Genomic DNA, 14,159 nt, shown 5'->3' with positions numbered 1-14,159 from the left:
TAAAACCAATAAACAACAAACGTTAACTTCCATTTTTGAAATCTTGGCATTGGTTTAATTACTACTACAACAGGGAAGAGTATATACAGTTCCACCAGTGGTCACGCTACCTTTTTGTTTGGTAACCCTTTGGCTTCTTCACTCTTCAGGAGCAAGAACATTTCTGAATGGTATCTTAAGGAGAACAAGATGTTCCACAGTTGTGAATTTGAACTCCCTAAAGGAAGAATTATTACAGAATTGTAACAGAATTATTTCTTATTCAATCACAAAAAAATAGAGGTTATATGTCCTAAAATAATGCCTTCCCAACTTCTTCCTTGTCTGGAACACAGTGTTTAAAACCCTGCCATGTTTCCTAAATGATAGGCTGGTGTTCTTTCAACCTCCCTCCCCATTAACAAACTCACTACTTCCAGGTCGTATCTTCTGTTAGACATAGGCTGTAGTAAAAAGGCTCTTTTTCATCTCCAGGCCCAACAAACTGCACTGAAAAAGCTCCATGCCAAAAAATGGCAGGCACATAATTCACAAGAGTTGTACTGGGAGGAGTGGAGAGCCCCAAGTTAAAATGGATGATCTAAAATGGTTATTTCTATACAGTATTTGGTGGAAAAAAGTGTTCAAGTTCTTTTACAGATTAAAGAAAAGACTTCTTCACACAACAAGAAAGCGAAGGAGATTAAGCATAATCACTCTATCATTTCTTAGGCATGTACATGGATATCATGACAAGGTAAGTCCCATGGAAGCACCTGAACAAAGATAAGGGAACAAGAACTGAGAAGACAATACCATGTCTAAAGAAGGTACTGAATGTGGCTGTGAAGCAGCTAAATACCAGCTCTTTTAGTGAAGGGTCTGCAGTAGTCACTGAGAGGGGTTTAGGCACAAATATGGAACTAGCCCAACTAGAGCTTGTGAAATGAGGTTGGGCCATGCTGGAAGATGTGGGATTACATTTTATCTCTTCAGATAAGGGCATTTAGCTACTATTTTTTTATTATGTTTATAGTTTGAAAATTGGGTTGCAGTCTCACTTGTCACTGGACCATTCTTTCTAGCAAGAGTATTAGCCATATGCTAACAACACGTCTTAGCCTAAGAAAAGAGTAGTGAAATAAACAAGTCCTTTTGCATTTGATGGTTCCTATAATACTAAATTGGAAAGGAAAATCCTATGGCTACTTACAGTATAGCTCAGTCTGTTTGACAGAAAAGGGTAGCTATAATAATTCTGACTCAGAACAACTGAGAAACAGCTGGAATGTTAACTCAAGTAAATTAGGGTGAAAAAACTCAATGTGGATGAATTCACTCAGATGAGTCATTTCAGGTAAATGATCTTCCCACCATCATACCACAGGCACCCAAGATAATTTCTATTGCTAAAATTCATAGCCAAATACTAGAAATGTCATTTTGATGCTTACTTCTGCATGTATTTGAGATTCTGGAATTGAAACTTTAGAATTCAATAAGAAGTTGGAGAGTCAAAATGTGCAGTTGATCTTCCGAAAAGGACTCAGAATTTAGTGTCACAGGACGCTGGGTCAGACACTGAAGCCAGCTGAAAAAGATTCCTGCTTCCACCATCCTCCTTTTCTCTTCATGCCTTAGCCACTCATCCTAGCTATGTGCTGTGGATTGCCAGTAACTTTACTACAGCTATTTGCACTGTCAACTAGATTGGGGGTGGGGTCTGCGTGTGTGGGGTGGGGGTGGGGTGGGGGTGGGGGTGGGGGGGGGTGGGGGTGTGTGGAGTGTCGGGTGTGGGTGTATGTGTGTGCGAGTGTGTGTGTCTGTTGCAGAGGGTGGTGGAAAAAGAAGTAACTTACAATTATTTTAACGAGACAGAGTAGATCTCAGCCCAAGCAGAGATGCATCTGCACAAATGGGTAGATGGCAAACAAGTATGCTGGCACAGGCATTGGTACAAGCAGCGGGAGTCTCTTCAGATAGTTTTGAAGCAAACAGTAGCATTTTTTCAAATTATGCCTGTCACTATGGTCAGAACTATAATGAGGTGGGAGCCATTCCTTCAAAAAGAGACAATAAACACAATCAAAAAAGGAAAGGTAAGAGAACTCACAAGGTGAACAGAATGGGAAAATATGCAGTGCAGCCTTATTCATAAAATGAAATCCACATGGTAACTGTATGAGACAGTATCAGCCCAATTATCAGTGATCAGGAAAAGCTCAGAATCATGCCTGTTCCAAGGACCAGATCCAAATTCTATTTCTTCACTACTAATAGACAGGAAAAAAAGGATCCTGCCCTTTTTTCCTTACGTGAATCACTGAACTTCTGCCATTAAATTGCTCAGGGGAAATCCAGTGCTTGGGCTGGAGCACACCCTGGGCAGAGGACTGCTCTGCCAAACCCCCGTCCCAATTCCTTTCTGTTCTTTTCTCCTGACCCAGACTCTTTATCCCAATTGAGTACTTTCACCCATCCTGTTCCTGTTCCTTGTCTTCTCCCCATTCAGGGCAGAAGGCTTTCCTCCTCTGCATTGCCAGAAGGCTCATTAAAGACTGCTGTCAATTATTGTGCTCACTCTCACAGTGACTGACAAGCGGAAACAGCAATCGCTGCACAGAAATCATGCTTTGCTGTGGACTGCACACAGGGGTACAGGTCCTGTAGTCTACACGCTAGGAACATTAAAAGGCTAGCCCAGTAAGTATAAGCAATCTTGAGGTACTGGCTGCTGAATGCAAAGAAGTGTCCAATGTACAGGTGAAAACTGTCACTTAAAATTTGGACATACCTAGGTGGCCTTTCGTAAGAGCAGTGATGTACTCAAAACAGGATCACATCCTGTTTCAAAGCAGAAGGAGGCAGGTATTTGCTAACGAAAAAACTGCTAATATAATTGATTGTGTGCAAAACCATTTTTATTTATATATATAAAAACCCCAAAATAACTTTATTCTTTTCAAAAGCAATTGAAGTTAAAAAATCAGAGGCAAGCCTGAAGCATGGAAAACTGTAGATCAAAGAACTGTGTACCAACAAATAGGATCGTATGGTGGCTGGTGTCGTGACCTAGCTGCACTGTTTATAAAAAACAGTTACGGTTGAAACTAAGGAAATCTGAATACTCCTTTTGGATACCAAAACTATCTGTCTTTCTAAGGCAATCTCTAAATGACTCCCTGACACAACCTCCATTCTTTGAAGATTTCTCTTCCCTGAAGAGTATTCTTTCATCTGCTATGCTCCAGACTCTCTCACTCCAAAAGCTGAAGAACATGTACCCTTAGTTCCTTCTGAAAATGTTCTCTGCTCCATTAGGTCTTCAGTGGCCAGCACATCTGCTTGCAGGACTTCTTCCTGAAGGACTTTGGGCTATCACTTCCTTTGAATATATATGTCCTCTGTGGTTTCTTCCTTAATTATGATCCTGGGGTGCCGAACACATCTCTGGTGCACTGATCTCCAAAACTCACATAGAAAAGTGCTGGAAAGCTGAAATGAAGCACAGCATAGCAGAGTGGCTGCTGAAGCTAGTGAGCCAGAGAGATTTTCAGGCTGGGAAAGGACTAGAAAGGAAAGAATAATTTCAGGACTAGGTAGGCAAAATAGCAAGAAGAGAGGCAATTAGATCAAATAGGAGGAAAGTGAGAACAGAGACTGAGGTCAAATCATTGATCACAATCATTTGGAACTAACTACAGAGAAGGGAGTCAGGGATTAGTATCAATGACTCCAGGACAAGATAAGACACATAGAAATTTGCATTTTTAGCAGTCAGCCAGATATTTATTTTTATCATAGCAGAGAGGCTGGTGTGGGGGTAAGAGGTAAAAGGCAGAAGTTGTCACAATAGTGATGAAACAGACCAATTTGGTGCCTTTACTCAGAGGAGAAAAAAACTTTCCCTGGAGCATGGTGTGTACAAAAAACTACCTGGCCTTCAACAGAGTACAGAAGTAGGCTCAGCTACTAGCTACAAGTGGTCCACATACAGCAGGTATGCTGAAGTCCCCTCAGTGCTCTCTCCACTCACCTGGTGACCAGAATACATACTTCCTAGCTGTGTCAGGAAGGAACAACTTAAATTAAGACCATGGCACCAGTTAGGAATGCAGGAGCTGTAGCCTTTTTTCCTTTGGCAGGGGAGTGGGGAGGGGGTGGGGGGTGGGAAGGAGCTGTCCCGGCTAAGGATATGCCTTTGATGAGGTACTTGGCAAAACCTTGCGGTTTGGGGTTCACAGTGGCAGGGATCAGATGTTCCACATTACAACCAATGTCCAAGTGCTCCCACAGTAGCTGTGATTGCTATCTGTGGCCTCAGCAAAGAGGACTAATCATAGAAAAATTGCCTCTGGGTACTATGTCCCTCCTTTTTCAGAGGCTGCTTTTAGGTATTGCATAACTTTCACAACATTTTTGTCAGGCTATGTGATGCAATGCAGCATTAGGAGAAGATACTTGGTGGCAATGATGTATTTGCCAAGTCTACCGATTGATTCCTAGTAGCTTTGGTGTCTGTGTATAAAATACTGTCATATAAGCCAAGCTGGAAGTAGATATGTGACAGCATGGCTTTATTTTTTCCTTGTAGTTTGTGCCAGAAAAAAACCCACCATCTATACCATGAAATAAGGCAGTCAAAACAACAGTAAAATTAACTGAGAAAAGATCAGAAAATAGATTTTTGATTTATCCTCTTTACAGAAACAGACTGAGACTGCACAAGATTCAGGTTTTGTGACCCATTGATTGCTATGTACTTCAGTAAGGTGGTCGTTCATGATTAAACATACTTTAAGCACTCCAGATACAGGAAGAGAGCTGACTTGTGTAATTATCACTGAACCAATCAATAAGGAGGGCTAAGTGCTAGAGGAGTTTTAATGTCATATTCAATGAATGTATATTTAAGAATATTAGCTGTAAGATGTTAATGTCTTGGCCTAACACTGCTCCTGCTGAATTTGATGAGTGTTGATTGTGGTTTCAGTAGAAGAACGATCAGCTAAACAGTGAGCCATCACCTATGAAATCCCAGGGAAGGTGAGCCACATTGAGATCTTGAATCTACAGACAGGAGTAACCAGTATGTTGTCATACACTAAGCACATGATAATGCAAACTACAGGAAAAAATAGTGACAGGGAAAAGCTTATCACTGGCAAATAAATCTTTGGAGAAATAGAACAAAGAAGAAAGTAGAGACTGGATTTACCCCCTTTCTCCCCTTCAAAAACTAACAGAGGATGTGAGGTATTAGTCATTAACATAATACTGATGTTTAAGGGGAAAATGAATGAACTTAGAGAATGGTTTGAAGTGGAATGTGGTTTTGGCTGTCTGCATTTTAAAGTTTTCTACTTCATTAGGAAAAGAATGGTTTTAAATTTAGGAACACAGGGGGTGCTCCTAGGTATTGGGAGAGGCGAAAAGGCACACCATGTTACTGTATGGCTTTCTGGAAAGCATCTAACTTCTCATACCTCATGTCCCCATGAAAAACAGAATGATGGCTGCCTGTGTTGGTAGGACGCCTTAGGTTCCTGAAAAAAAAAGCCCCACATTTACATTAGTACATTACAATAGTACTTCTCGTGTTCAAACTCCCTCACAACCTGTCACGGATCCTCACAGTAGGTCTGTTGGCCTTGATTTTATAGACCCATATTCTAATTTCCAAATAAAAGGGAGTAGCTCTACAGGTTGCCCAAAGCCAATGTGGTGGCTAAGGTTTAGTCCGCTGAGTGACCCTTCGGGTGTGGGTGAACATGAGTTTCTTTGGCACCAGCCAGGAGCTTCCAGTTGCAGGTGGCGTTTGGGCCGCCACATGGCCAGCTGCATCCTTCCCAGGTCCGCATGTGCTCTGCTGCTGGAAGCGCTTCCCAGCAAGGTGGCCGGAGCTGTGGCCACGCTACACAGGGGGGACAGGGAATGAGGTAGCACCACGATGGCCATGCTCCTTGTCAGGACCACTACTCACCTGCTGACGCTCCAGCTGCCCGCTTTTCTTTCTGAACATGGTGGCCACGAGAGGCCTTTGGATGACAGCTCAACGTTAATGACGCTGCGCAGCGTTTGCAAAACAACGGCCGGCAGACCCCTGCAAGGGCCGCCCGTGGCAGCTGGCAAGGCGGCTCTGGGGCTGCGCGTGCCCGCTCCCGAGGGGCCGGCTGGCCGGGCGCGGCCCAGCGGGGCATCCGGGGCTCACCCGCGGGGCCCCCTCGCCCCCGCACCCCTCAGCGGCAGGGCCGGGGGGACGCGGCCCCGACCGGGCACGAGGCCTTGCCGCAGGCCTCGCACCTCGCCGCGGCTCCCGCGGCCTCGCTGGCGGGGCAGCAGCCTCCGGCCGGCGGCGGCGAGGGGGCAGCGCCCGGGGGCGGCGGTGGGGGCGGCGGCAGCCGCGGGCCCAGGGGCGCGGGGGGCGGCGGAGGACGGGGCCAGCGCGGCTGCCATTTCCCCTGGCCCTCAGCGCTGCCGGGCGGGCGGGAGCGAGGGCGGGCGGAGGAGGAGGAGGAGGAGAAGGAGGAGGAGGAGGAGGAGGGAGGGAGGTGGCCGAGCCGGAGTGAACTGAGGCGCTAGCTGCCAACACTCACACATCGCCTGCCGCCGCAGCAGCGCTGCTCCCGGACCCAGGCAAGAGGGACAGCGGGAAAGCGAGGAAAATCCAGGCGCGGGAGAGGAGGCAGAAGATCGCTGGCAGGGGGAAGGAAGTCAGAGGGGAGGGAAGCGCGGAGAGAGGGAGAAGGAGCCCTCCTTCCCGCGGAGAAGACGACTTCCCATGTAGCTGGGGACAGAGGGAGAAGCTGGCGCTCAGAAACTGAGAGAAGCTTTCCAAGCAAGTTACTTAATCCCCGAAGAGCGGCGGGAGGAGGGAACAGCAGTAATCAACGATCATAACCATTATTCCCAACCCCTCATCATTTAACCCCCGGGCGGTTCAATGCACTACTCCAAGCTCTTCCTAGTTTCCTCCTCGGGGTAACTTCGGAGGACACGCCGCCGGTGCTGCCCGGAGGTGAGAAGAAGAGCCTCGGAAGAAGGAAGGAGAAGTTTTGTGGGGGTTGTGTGCGGAGGAGGAGAAGATGGGCTGGAAACGCCGCTGCTGCTGGGGAGGCGGAGGCGGCGGGGACCTTCTCTGCCGGCTCACCCTGGTGCTGGGGTTCCTGCTGCCCGCCTGCAGGACGCGCCTTTACACCAACCACTGGGCTGTGCGGATAGCTGGGGGGCTGCCGGAGGCCAACAGGATAGCTAGCAAATACGGATACGTCAATATAGGACAGGTAACCCTCCTTAAAACTACTTCCGAGCGGGCGCCGGCGGCGCGGCCAGCAGGCGGGCGGGCAGGGTCCGCTGCCGCCGCCCTGCGCTGCCGGGGCAGGGGCACGGGCAAGGGCAAGGGACGGGCAGCTCCGCGGCCGCCCCGCGACCCCCCAGCCCCGCCGCGGGGCGGCTGGCGAAGCCCCCCAGCGCCGCGGGCCGGCGGAGGTGATGCGCGGGGGCAGGTACGCGGGAACCGCGCCGGAGGGGCCGGGCTGGGGCCGGGGCCGGGGCCGCAGCGCCCCCTCCGCGGCCAGGTGCGGAGCGGGGCGCGGGCCGCGGGGGGCTCGGGGGGCCCCGGCAGAGCGCTGCCTCCGCGGCGGCTGAACTTTGCGCTCCGCGCCGGGCACCCTCCCGCCCCGCTTGCAAAGAAAAAACCGCCAGTGCAAGAGGAGCCCGTCCCGCGGCGAGCGCCCGTATCCCCGGCAGCCAGGACGTGGCAGCTGCGGCCGCCCGCCCGCCGCGGGGGGCGTCCCGACCCCCCTTCTGGCGGGGCGTGCGTGAGGAAGGAGAAGGTGACAGGGCTGGCCCCGGTGCCCCGGGGCGGCTGCCGGGCTCTCGGCGGCCGCCGGGGAGGGCGGCGCGCCCGTGCGGACCGGGGCCGCCGCGGGGCTGCCGCAGGGTGCGAGCCGGGCCCGCGCTGCTGTCCCGCAGCCCGCTCGCTTTCCGCAGGGTGCGGTGTGAGCGCAAGCGGGAGGAGCAGTCGGGTCTCGGGTGCCGGCGCTGTGGGCAGGGTTCGCCGGCCCGCGCCCGGCCGGTTGGGCAGCACCTGGGCTCTGCGGAGCCCCGTGAGTGTTTCGCTGGAAAGCGCCTGGGTTGCCGGGATCACGCTGTGAGAAAATGCTTGGATCCATCCATCCAGGTCTGGGAACTGCAAGTGAGGAAACACCTGGTTGTCGCTGGATCCTATCAGGCTGGGAAGTCCTCCCGCCTGCTACAGCTAGGCACAGTTGCTGCTTGAAATGTCCTAAGATCACTTTTTCTGACAGAGTTTGTGGCCAGTATCCTAGGCTTTCCTGAGAGTTATCCTGAAAACAGGAGTTGCAGATGTAGGGTTTAGCAAGGTGAGTGCCTAAAAAATAAACAATTCTGCCTCACACTTGGGTGCAAACATCCAAGAACAGTCTTTCTAGACAGTGGTTTAGAACTGAAAGTTTAGAAATGAGCATTTACCGGTACAGAAGGCTTTATCTTATACGTGAGATTCACAAAAATGCAGTGCATTCACACAGTGGGCCTTTTACATCAACCAGATCAAAATGAGATGCAATTATTATTTGTGTTGTAAGATGAGTTCCCGTTTACTCAAAAGTTTGAAGCATGCATCTCAACTGTTCACCATCATTGCAAGTCTGAATAAGAACTGTGCAGTCTGTTTAGATAAATAATTTACATAAGTAAAGCCAGAAAATGACACTGAGGGAGCACAAAACACAATGTGTAAAGATGCACTTACTTAAAAAAAACCATGAATACTGACTTCTCTTTTGGAGCACTTGGGCAGGTAAGGAATGTTATTCCCAGGTGGAGGCACAAAAGTTCGGGAGGAAGGTTTCATGTCAAAATTGAACGCCTGCCTTGAAATTGCCATTTAGGAATCCAAGTGCAAACTTTTTTGCTTTGATGTCTTTCTTTATATCTTACATGCATCTTTTGCTCAAGGTGTTTCTCTGTATTCCTGTTTGGGCCTTTGCAGTGCCGAAATAAGCAATATAGTCGGTTGGAGGATGTGCTTCTTCCCCTTTGGTCTTTTTTCAAGCCAGCTGGCTAACTCAGAGCCTGCTTTCTTATACCCTGTTATCCAAACCTCATGTATTAAGTAAAGAGTGTAGTAAGCCGCTATTGCTTCTTATGTGTCAGTGAAAGTGCCATGTATACACCTATGGGATATTAATAATAGATACATTACTGATCAGGTATACCGATGGGAATGAGAGCAAATAGAGACTATAAATAATGAAAAACTGGAAAATACAGTACCAGGTATGCCAGTGAAAAGAGAGCGTGTGTGAAGGGAGCCAATACTGTTGCTTAGTTATGCAGATAAAGAGAGTGCAGGTAGGAGATGCGTATAAGAAAGTTAAATGATAGATTCATGAGAAAGAAAACTTCAGTAACAGTATGAACTAGACTCATGGGAGATTCCTCATCTTCTGGCTGTAACCAGCCTTTAAGAAGCCACAAGAAACAGGTGGTGGGCATATGTGAAGACATTCCACAGAGCTTCCTATATGTATTTTGGATTGGAGTAACTGGGTGCTAGATGTCATTGTGCCGTGCCAGCATAGAGTGCAGCCCTCTGCCATTGCAGTTAGACACCCTAAGAAGTGTTGTGCATTTGCACAAAGTCTTATGCAGAGTTTCCTTTTATGGGTATCTTTTTACAATAGCCAGTGTTAAGTTTCTGGTAATTTATTGCAAAATCATCTCCAAATGCTATTTTTCTGACAGCACATTTGTTAGTATGTTGGCGGTCAGTCTAATGTCTGTTCTTTTATTCCCAGCTCATGCTTATAAAACTTTCATCAGACTGACCTGGTCACTAGATAGAATTTATAATTTGAGAATTCAGAGTCCAAATGGCTGTGGTCTGACCATACATAGTTTAATATGTAAATATATGGTTCAAAGCCTGTGTAAAATTGTTCTGTAACTGTGTTTCTTAAATATATGAAAAAATATGTAATGTTTTCTGTGAAGCTATCGATCACTCTTTGTAGATTGTATCATTTGATGAAGATGGTTAAAGGGAGTAAGGTATTAACTTTTAGAGAAAAGAAGTCAGGAAATATCTGGACTAATGAGTTAAATTTGCCTGTAATGGGCTTTTTGCGTAATTTGGAAAAGCAGAAAGATAGTTGACACAGAACAGGAAGTACAAAGGAACAAAGAATGGGGCAAGAATCTACTGTTTGTTATTGAGAGACAATTGCAAGCAATTTAAAAATCTGTACTTAGTGTGAGTTGTTGAAAGACATCCTCTTAGCTGAATACACTGTGAGAACGCTGAAAGAGATAACCAGTAGGCAGAATTCTCTGTTAGAGGCAGGACTTCACATGCTTATTGTCTGTGTATTGTGGCAGCTATGGCCAGACAATTAAACTTTGGTTTTGCTGATAATATCTCTCCTAGGTAAGCTGAGAGATTATAATTAAAGCTGCAAGTGTTAGTCAAAGCTAAGTTGTTTACTTCTGCTTAAAGGAGGAGATTACAAATCTTATAAAAATACACATCCAAAAGTCATCTGAAATAGATTTTTAAAAACCTAGTGTAATGCATTAAGCATAACATTTTTGGTTAAATTAAATTTGTGAGCTCATCTTTAAGAAGAAAGTGCAAAAACTAAGCCCAGATCCCACTATGGCTGTCCCAAAGAACAAAATCGGTACAAATGACCCAGAAAAAGAATGGAATTAAAACAGTCAAGATAAGACATAGTGAAACTGTGTATAAAAATGAAAGTCAAGTAGGTGCAGTTGCAGCAATGCAAACCAGGAGTATTCTGACAACGGTTACTTACATGTTTAAAGCTGAAAGGAATAGTGGAGAACTGAGGGATTCTGAAGGTCTTACTCTTCTTACCAGCCACCCTGTTAATTTTGAATGAGTGGAGGCGCAAGGTGCTGTGGAAGAGTTTAGTGTAGATTTGGATTAAAACAATTGAGTGTAGGCAGCATTTGGGTTGTATTTGTGGAAAAAAATGTCATTGAAAGGTATACTAAGTTGATCAGTGGAGACAAGATGGTAGACCCGGGAAGGCTGTGAACCATTAAAATCAGACTACATCCCTTCTCCCACTTTTCTTTTTGGTGCATTCACAGTAACAGGTAGAATTTAGCTTTCCCTTTTTGTGGTGCTCCTGTGATTTGGCAAATATCCATTTAAGTCTTGAAATAATTCTTATGTCTATTCTCATTGCCATGGTGATGACAGGAAAGCTACAAAGCCTACTTGGACGACTGGACAAGTTAGAAATAGATGGCAGAAAGGGATGTTAAAACAGGCCTTGAGATCACCTACTGGTAAGCAATTGAGTAGTCCTGCAACTCACAGCTTCTGGTAAACTGTTGCTTTCAAACTTCTTGTGTGATCTCCATCTCTTGTTACAGAAATTTGAAGCTTTAGCTTCTCTTCTTATTGAAAAGAGGAGTTTTCCATTAATTTTTAGGGGACGTGGTGCTACAGAGAACGAATCTTCTTTTACTTGCGTGTTTTTGCAAGCTACGTGTTCTGGTTCTTGTTTCCTACAAATTATTCCAACATACAGCTCATTTATCCTGTATTTGCTTACCATTACCAATGTGAAGTGTACAGTAGACATAGAAGTTGGTGGGTTTTTTTTTAAAGATACTTGAATTTTTGCAGTAAGTCTAGTGAGACTGTCATTAATTTTCTTCATATATGGCTTGGAAAAGCGTAGACCGGCAAATTAGACCTATCATTGTATCAATTGTTATTCAGTTTCTGTTGGAAACTCTTTCCCCACAGGACTGAATGAAGGTTACACATCAGAAGAAAAGAGGCAGTAGATCCCGTTACTGGCTGAAACAAGTGGGCAGGATACCCTTCAGAAAGTCAGTGATTTTGATTGTGGTACTTAGTGCCACCAGGTTGGAGCTTCTGATTTGGACAGTAGGGCCCACTTGAGCTGACACTTAAATTAACAGACATTCACTTAAGGCCTGTTAAAGGCCTGTCCCATAACTTTAGGCTTAAGTACATGGTTACTAGTAATGTGATTTCTGTGACATAACCATAGCTGCTTCGAAGACAATGGAGCAAACACAGTAAAGCTAATCTACAAAGGAATCAGCCCCAAATCCTCTTTCATTGGGCGTTAAACTAGCACAGACATGTAATATCAGAACTTAAATGCATAGAGTGGACTTTTTTTTTTGTCCTTTTCCTATGTATTGTAGGTATTTCTGGCCTGCCCTTGAAATGCAATTAGTGTTTCTTTAAGGAGCAAATCCTTGCCTCATGAAAAGGTTGCCTCTGTTATTTTTGCATGGTTCTTTTAAGAAAGTAGTCTGCACTAGTGAACCCTCTAGGAGTATGATAAGTAAGTATAATGCAAAGCAGTCGAGGAGCTGTTATAAGTTACACGGTGGGTGGAGCAATATAATGCCTCCCCCAGCAGCTCCTTGCTGACATATTTTACCCTTCTGTTTTGCAGTGGCTGCACTAAGCAGACCTTTCTCTTAGAGCAAAGCATCTGTCACTGACTTTTGAGAAAGTTTCACTGTTGGCAGCTGTTCAGGGTTAAACATATAGTCTGTGTAGCATTGTACAATTGGTATAAATATTATGACTGTATTGATAGCATGGAAATTCCTTACTATACAGTGAAAGAAGGAAGCTTTCTCTTGATACAGCCATGAAAGTTAAGGTATACTTATATGTCACCTTGATTCCCATGAATTTCCTCATTTCTTGTAAACACAACTTCTCATTAGTTTGGTGGTAAAATATTCTCAACAGACTGGAGAAAGGAACAGCAGCTTACAGAGGGATGACTTGTAAAGCATCTGAGAAGTTGGGAATGCTACTCTGGGCTCCAGTGCTGAAAGCTTTTGTGCTCTTGAGCTATTGACTTTCCCCACGTTTCTTCATTTATATGGATAAAAGAGGAGGAGCTTCAATAACTAACTCTGGGCACATAAGCTTATTTTAATTTGAAATGTGTGGGCTTCAAAGTAAGGAAGTTTTTCTAGGTTTGTGCCTTTCTAGAAAGTGGTGCATCATCAGTTTCAGGTTGCTGTCATCATGTGCCAGGAGTTTCTCTTTCAGGCAGCGGACTTTCATTGAATGTGCAGTAGAGTGGGAGAAACAAACACCTGATACCCAAAGATGATGAAAGAATGGAAAAGATAAAGATGTCTTACCTGTGGCTCCAACAAGGGACAGAAAAGTTGTATTAGTTAGTATAGGAGTAAACTTTTGATCCTTCTGTTCCTTTTTCATTCTTAATTCTAGGGAGGGGCCGAGGATGGGTCAGCACTTTTCCAGATCACATCTTCACTCTCCTAGTTGTATTTTTCCAGTAATTTTTTTTTTCCTCATCTCTTCCAAGGTCTAGTGGCCTACTCCCCACCCTTGGCAAATGAGGGACTACCCTTTCCCTGCAATTTTCTTCCTGCAAGGAATACATACTGTTTGCCAAAAGACACCTAAGTGAGAAGCTTAAGGTGTGACCCAGGAATCACTGTTAGATATACAGATGTGTTTTTTAGACAAAATAAATGCTGATATGATTTGCCAGAAGGTTTTTCTTTGGTTGTTTTTTGGGTGGGTTTTTTTGTTATTGTTGGGTTGAGGGTTTTTTACTTATTTATTGGGAGTTTATAGATTTAAAGCCAGCAAATCACACAAAAATTTAATAAATATTAGTTCATTTCAAACCTGAGGTCCCAGTGATGGCACAGAGAAGATGTGTAACAAGATCAATTGATTAGAAAGAATGAGAGGAATGTCTCTTTTCCATTTTCCAAATCTATTCCTGATGGGAGGCAAAAGGAAATTTTGCAAACTAAGTAGCTGAAATTGGAAGACTAGGAAAAAAGCATTCGGTTAAGAGAAAAGGGAGGTTATTTTAAGATAAAAAGCCTAAAGCAAGCTTGTTTTCAGCAAAGGCAGATGTTTGCTACCCTGATCTCCACCACCTTAACATGGATGACTCAGAAAAGCAGGATGGTAGGGCTCTCTGTGCAAAGTTCAGCTACCCCATCATATTAATAATATACTCAGTTAATAGAAGAGACATGCCCCTTAAGATTCTGTGTGGTCATAGCATTGAAACAGAGTATAGTCTTACTAAAATTTAATACCTGGGATAAATTTAATGAAGTACTGAGTATTA

General features: G+C 45.3%; 1 protein-coding gene and 1 long non-coding RNA gene across 3 annotated transcripts in view; one reads left to right on the top strand and one right to left on the bottom strand.

Moving 5' to 3' along the window:
• Positions 1-2,919: 2,919 nt before the first annotated feature.
• LOC129734748 (uncharacterized) lies at positions 2,920-6,468 on the bottom strand. The gene is made up of 3 exons (XR_008730292.1): positions 5,963-6,468; positions 5,466-5,525; positions 2,920-3,474 (listed from the first exon to the last, which is right to left on the bottom strand). It is a non-coding gene; the product is annotated as an uncharacterized LOC129734748 (long non-coding RNA).
• Positions 6,469-6,538: 70 nt separating this feature from the next.
• Positions 6,539-14,159, top strand: part of PCSK5 (proprotein convertase subtilisin/kexin type 5) — a 247,686-nt gene continuing 240,065 nt past the window's right edge. Inside the window, exon 1 of one of the 2 annotated variants that reach the window (XM_027811982.2) lies at positions 6,539-7,262. In XM_027811982.2, the coding sequence (XP_027667783.1) occupies positions 7,065-7,262 (198 nt within the window). In that variant the 5' untranslated portion in view covers positions 6,539-7,064. The remainder of the gene's footprint in view (positions 7,263-14,159) is intronic. The other variant, XM_027811983.2, reaches the window with a different exon arrangement.

Source organism: Falco cherrug, chromosome Z (assembly GCF_023634085.1).
Source record: "Falco cherrug isolate bFalChe1 chromosome Z, bFalChe1.pri, whole genome shotgun sequence".
Classification (NCBI taxonomy): Eukaryota; Metazoa; Chordata; class Aves; order Falconiformes; family Falconidae; genus Falco; species Falco cherrug.
Note: the sequence above shows the minus strand (reverse complement) of the source record. Positions and strands in the feature narration are given on the sequence as shown.